Source organism: Silurus meridionalis, chromosome 12 (genome assembly GCF_014805685.1).
Source record: "Silurus meridionalis isolate SWU-2019-XX chromosome 12, ASM1480568v1, whole genome shotgun sequence".
Lineage (NCBI taxonomy): Eukaryota > Metazoa > Chordata > Actinopteri > Siluriformes > Siluridae > Silurus > Silurus meridionalis.
Genome location: NC_060895.1, coordinates 25,515,163 through 25,521,446, shown reverse-complemented (window position 1 = coordinate 25,521,446; position 6,284 = coordinate 25,515,163). Strand labels below are relative to the sequence as shown.

The window sequence follows — 6,284 nt, the reverse complement described above, 5'->3', positions numbered from 1 at the left end:
TCATTACGGGGTGCTAATACTTTTGAGCACTCACTACCCTCACCTTCCTGTTTCCTTCTGTTGAAACTAATGAAAACTATCAAATACGGTAAGCAGCACAATGGGGATGTTCCGGTCACGGGTATTATTGCGTATTGTATTTATTTAAAACTAATTATAACACACACACACACACACACACACACACACACACACACACACACAGAATGGATCACAGGATGATGATTTATAAAGCAATTTTATTCCATTAAAATGAACACATGCTGGTTAAACTAAGCAGAATGTTGAGATTAAATCTCAAAAATGTTCATCAGTGCTGAGGTCTGAAACCCACAACCTTCTGTAACTGAACTAGGAATTTGTCTATGCCAGGACACATCCTTTGGGATTCAAACTCATGGCCTAAAAGATGCCTTTAAAGTTTAGTGTTAATCATCTGTAAATAACGAGGTTTAAACCCATAACCTGGATGGTGAATGCTCTCTGCCACTCCTGGGAAGTCTGGGTATCAGAACACGGATTAAAACCAAAAACCTCCTGGTTACTAAAGCTCAGTCCTGGAATATGACCTCAGAACCTCATGGCTGCAGGTTTTTTAACAGATTTCGAATCCTTACGTTTACAGCAGTTCCTGAAAGGGAATGGAACACATGTCCACATGGCAGCAGGATTCGTGTTTAAAGAGGATCGGCGGAGGTCACCGTGGACGCTGAGGGCGTTGTCATGGCGATGTCGGGCAGCAAGCGGCAGCTGGTGATAATGTCGATTTTGTCGCACACGGCTCGGAGGTCGTCCATGGCGACACGGACAGCGTGCGAGGCGGCGATGATGACGCTCTGGGAGTGGCTCAGGTGAGACGTGGCCGCTTTGACGTCTCTGGTGGCTGCGTGATAAACCTGCCGGACGCTCTGACTCACGTCGGCACACAGACGTGCGTTACTCTCCTGCAGTTTCTGCTGAAGCAGCGAGTTAACGTGACTGCCGGGTGCAGACGCAGACGTATGCACGGGCGAGGTCGGGCTCTGCCGAGTGACGGACGCGTCGTCATGACGATCGACACTCAGAGGGGGCAGATGGTGCAGGAAGGCGGTGGGTTTTACTTCCTCGTCCTCGCTTTCCGTCTCCGAGGCTTCACCCGGAACCGTGAGTCCAGACGACGTGTAGAGTTCCTGATCCGAGTCCGACTCGGACGCCTCGCCTTCCACCACCACCTGTGACTTCCTGTCGGCCATGACTCTGAAAAACTACAACATGCAGCTGTGAATTCATCTGAGGAGGGCTTTATTTATTTATTTATATCCATAAACAATTATTTCTATGTGCATTTATTACTTAATTTACTGATCAACAAAAATATATCTTTTTATTTATATATATTTAAAATACATTTTTATTAAGTTTTTTCACATTCTCACGTTTCAGCGCCAGATAAACGGGCTGTTAGCCGCAAATAACAGATTAAACATATCAAATGTTAATTAAAATTCGACTTTATATTTATTTATAATATAAAACAACAACAACAGATATACTGTTTAAATGCGGAAAAATCCTCTCTATTTACTCACATTCAGACTTCCGGAGCTGCGACCGCGATCATGTGACTGATGTGACGCGTAAATCCTGCGACGGTCATCGCGTCACGTGATGTTCCCTTCGCTGTAGAAGTTAACATAGGACGTTTTTGTTTGTTGTTGTTAGTTTTGTTATTGTTGCGTTTTGACGTGTGTAACGCTTTTTTACTGCGTCGAAACGCAATCACTCGGTCACTAATCTCTCATCTAAAGCGCACAGCAGGTCAGATCACTGTACAGTGGGGGAAGAGAGGTGAAAAAATAAGAAAGCGGATTGGGACGGTGACGTAAATATCCTGCGACAGAGTGACTGTCCTGGACCATTTATTTATTAATTTATTTATTTGTCGTTTGCTTCTTTTTTGTTGTTGATATTTTAAAACAAACAAAATAAAATTTAAAATTACAATTATCAGACAGAAACCATTATAACATATATTCAGGTTATAAAACAAATTACATTAATAATAAAAACAATAATAAAACAAAAATATAGGACAATAAATCTGGGTTATAAAAGACTTTGGTTAATGTAATAAATGTAATAAAGAGCTTAATCAAATGTAAGAGTACAGAAGAATGAAGCAATAATTGTGAGTTCATTTACAGAGTGAGGAAAGGAAAAGGAAATTGTCAATGTTAAATGTTTAATCAACAAATAAAGAATCTAGTGAAGGTTGTTAAGTAATTGTGTGTATAATCCTTTTTTAAACACATCAAACTGAACTGGTTTCTAGTATTGGGAAGATCGGATCATTTTAGTGAATCGAATCTTTGAATCTCGTTCATCAAAATTAACTTTTTTTTTATAGTTTAATTTCGTTTCTTAATCACCTTTATAGTGTCTATGAAGGTCACGTGATAAAAGAATGCACGAGCCAGATTAGAAGAGTCGAGAGATAAATTCTGTTTCCTGTACATAACCTGTGGCGATTTTGCAATGCTTTGTTGATTCACGTCCAGTAGAAAATTAATGAATCGTTCTTTAAACGACTCGTTCAGAGTTACATTAAAGACTTAAATTAAATGAATGAAATTGACATGAGATTCTGTTAATCAGATGAGACCAAAACAGCTTTGAGTGGTACAGTTAAAAATGTGTTGAGTGGTCTTAATATTTTCACAATCTTGGTAAAAGATTTCTCTGTATTGCATTTAATCTACAGCGATATTTCAATGGATATAATTTACTTTAAATTAAAGCTTTTCCTTTTCCTATAGCATGAAATGGAAGAGTGTCACAGAATAGGAGAAAAGATTCCTTTGAGCAATAAAATCATGCTTTTAGCAAAAAGGTATACTGTAGGAAACTCTACAGGCTGACACAAATCCATGTTTTAGTCAGAAATCAATAAGAAATATATTGAACCCTGTGCTTGTAAAATAGTCATTAAGATGTAAAATCATTGTTCCAAATAGTCGAATGCTGAAATTGTTTATGCCAAATTCAGGTATTTCTATTTTACATTTGACTGAGACCTGTTTTAATGCACTATGTAGGAGAGGGTGCGTTTTCCTCCAGATTAAATATAGACTTTGTTGGTATTAAATACTTAAATATGGGCATGTTTTGGAAAATCAGAGTGAAGTTGGTCTGTTGCACACTTGTGCTAGTCAAAGTCCCTACCAAAGTTATTTTATTGAAAGCTCTATGAAAAGCCATCTGACTCACATCTGTAGAGCTGAAACTAGAGTTAATAAATGCTGAAAACCAGAAAGAGTTACTAAAAGGTCACCAAATAAAACACCTAGCAGTTGCTTTGTGGGTTAAGGAGGATTAGGGCCTTGAGCAAGGGCCCAAAAGTTGCTGCAATGCTTCTTGAACCCTATAACCTTACAATTAGTAACCCAGAGGTAATTCTTTGGCCACCATTTACCCAACCACAAATTACTGAAGGCCATGCAGATACACACACATAGACCAAGTTTTTCAAAGTAAAAAAGCTTTTATTTTGCACAGTATTACACTACTACTGAGGTGAGGAACTCTGGGTAAAGATCACTTCACCACTAGACACTATTCCTGATGTGTGAGAAGAGCCTTCTGCTGCAGCTTCTCTTCCTGAGGGAGAAGAAAAAGAAAATCAATAAGCCAGTCATGAGGGAAAAACCAGACTGTTAAGGAGTCCACCTACTTCTTCTGGAGCACTGTGGTTCACAATAGTCCTGTGCACTTGGAAGGCAGACAGCTGTACTGCAATGGATGTAGATCTGAAAAGACAAGACAATGAGCTTATTCCTGTACAAAAGCATAAAGCAGGAAAAAGGAAACGCAAGCCTTTACCGTCTCATGCAGTGGAGCCTTAGCGGTCTCATCCACAAATGTGAACATCTTAAAAACAAAGCGCCTGTAATGGGTAGGGTAGGCAAGTCCAGATGTTTCATTAACTGGTACCAGCTTGGTCAAATAACGGTCATCCGTGTAGGGGCACCTTCAGAATACACCAAGTCATCATTATTTCCTGTCCAGTACAGTCATTAGAATACACAAATTCAAGACAAGAACTTACCCATTCACCAGAAGGTCCCACTGACGAGAGCTGTAGGGGTTCGGGGAAGCAGTGGCCCAACAGCCGTTCAGAACCAGGACAATATTTGGATCCGTTCTCCCAAAGATGTGCACTTCAACGTAAACAGGTTCCCTCAGAATCTTGGTCACAGGATAGTCAGCAACACTGTAGTACGAGTTATAGGCCACTTGTTCTGTTGGGGGGGAAAGTCAGATTTTGTTGAAGCCATGAACACTTGACTCACACCAGCATCCAGACAGAAGTCTCACCTTCTGCACAGCCCTTTACTGCACAGTGGCTTTTTCCTAGTCTTAGTTCTACTTGAAGTGGTCCAGAAGCAACAAGAGGCATGGGGTCAGCATTAGCCGAAGGTTCAAAAGTCAACGCCGCAAAGCCAACACCTGAATATCTACACTGGAAGTAAAGCCTAAAAAGAAAACAGTAGATCAGTTAAAGTTCTAAAGAAGTCTCCACCACAAGTTTTAGTTAAACCTACTCATAAGTCGTGTCTCTTGTGATGACACCACGGGGTCCAACTCCAACTTCATAGGATGAGAACATCATGTTTTCATAGATCACATAACCAGCTTGAACCTGGACAGAGTGGAGAACAATCTAAGACAAAGGAAAGTGACCCATAAATATTTGTGGCAAGAAACTAGAACATACCATCATGATGGTCCCACAAGCAGTGACAGGAAACTGGTAGACAGCAAAAACTGCATTGGAGTCAACAGGACTACAGGGTCCAGTGTTTCCTCCCAGCATGCTGATTGAACCAAGGCTTATTTTGGGAAGGGTTGTATCTCTGGCCACCACCAACACAAACTGGCCATCAAGGGTACACTGGACAGTCACTGGAAACACCAAGAAGAAAAATCAGTTTCTCATTTCTACCCACAATCAAAACTCAGTACTGCAAACATACCAGTTTTCCCATAGTAGCATTGCTGGCCATCAAAACAGCAGTTCAAGGAGTTACACCGAGCAGCCTGTACTCCAGGTTCTCCACAAGGAACCCTTTCATAGTCCTTCACTTGGCATTGCTGAACAAAGCCAGGCATCTGTGGCTGCAAAGTTGGCTTTGGAAGAACTTGAGGATCATGAAACAGCACCTTCACACCTGGTGGAGCTGCAGGTGAGCTACTCACAAAAGTGACAGCAAGAAGAACGCCAACAAGTCCTAAACCTACCCCAGAAGCCACCATTTTTCCTGAACTACACACACCAGTATACTGACTACTAGCAGCAGTTGCCTTTTATTGTGTCTTTTGTCCTAATTGAATCTGGAATCTCCGCCTACTTAACCAGTCATTAATGATCTTCCAGCTGTGTGTCATCAGTAACCTCATTAACCACCGCCTTCTTGGTTTGTTCAGGGAGAGTGCAGTTAGTGCAAAGCCAACAGCTGCAAGCGTGAGCGACGACAACCAATCAGAACAAGGGAAGTGAATATTTATTAATTATAGATGCATATGAAATACTAACTTAGAGCAAAAATTAGATAGCTAGATAGCTAACATTATCTCTGTCACATCAAATTTGATTTGTTAAAATGAACTTATTGGAGAAATTATTCTCTATTAATTAAAATATTCTGGAGCTTTCATTGTCACTGTGATCAGAAAGAAAAGAAATACTAAATAAAAGTTGCTCTAAGGGTGTTTTCACACCTAGTTCGTTTGAGCCCTCCATACGCTCTCGGAGCGGTTCAGTGTGTATATGTGAACAAACCAAGTGATCTCAGACCCCTTAAAAGGACCCAGAAGCGAACCGTACTCAGACCACCTCCGGAGGTGGTCTGAGTACGGTTCGTTTGTGGGTCCGTTTGTGGTTCGATTTGTTTGTGACATGTGAAAGCAATGTGGTCCCGGTCCGCTTTGCATTTCGTTTCGCCAAATGTCCCTGGAGGCTTGCCATACCTGCAGCCGTGTTCCGTCACTGCTGAAACACAAAACTTTTTGACATGGCAGGTCGCGGAGTCGTGTGGTCTTATGAAGAGAGCTGTGCACTTATTGATATTTGTAAAGAGGATGGCATTAAACGCCAACTATTCTCAACACATAAAAACATAAAAGTATTTTTCCTGTTTTCTCAAAAACTGAAGGAAAGGGGCTACAACAGAACAGCACCACAATGTCACGTACAAGTGAAAAAACTACGACAGAAGTACATAAACACACGTGATAAAATTTCACAC

General features: G+C 40.9%; 2 protein-coding genes across 3 annotated transcripts; both read right to left on the bottom strand.

The window, feature by feature from the left end:
* Positions 1-222: 222 nt before the first annotated feature.
* Positions 223-1,873, bottom strand: bloc1s3 (biogenesis of lysosomal organelles complex-1, subunit 3). Of its 2 annotated transcripts, none has more exons than XM_046862713.1 (2): positions 1,569-1,873; positions 223-1,244 (listed from the first exon to the last, which is right to left on the bottom strand). In XM_046862713.1, exon 2 carries the CDS (start codon positions 1,230-1,232, stop codon positions 678-680), a length of 555 nt encoding a protein of 184 aa, XP_046718669.1. In that variant the 5' UTR covers positions 1,233-1,244; positions 1,569-1,873; the 3' UTR covers positions 223-677. The 2 variants fall into 2 exon arrangements, with proteins under 2 accessions (XP_046718669.1, XP_046718670.1); XM_046862714.1 differs by lacking the exon at positions 1,569-1,873 and adding an exon at positions 1,416-1,535.
* A 1,627-nt stretch (positions 1,874-3,500) lies between these two features.
* On the bottom strand, positions 3,501-5,318 carry LOC124394475 (zona pellucida sperm-binding protein 4-like). Its single transcript, XM_046862712.1, has 8 exons — positions 5,013-5,318; positions 4,754-4,941; positions 4,581-4,678; positions 4,354-4,511; positions 4,085-4,277; positions 3,859-4,006; positions 3,710-3,785; positions 3,501-3,636 (listed from the first exon to the last, which is right to left on the bottom strand). Exons 1-8 carry the CDS (start codon positions 5,290-5,292, stop codon positions 3,545-3,547), a joined length of 1,233 nt encoding a protein of 410 aa, XP_046718668.1. The 5' UTR covers positions 5,293-5,318; the 3' UTR covers positions 3,501-3,544.
* Positions 5,319-6,284: the final 966 nt, after the last annotated feature.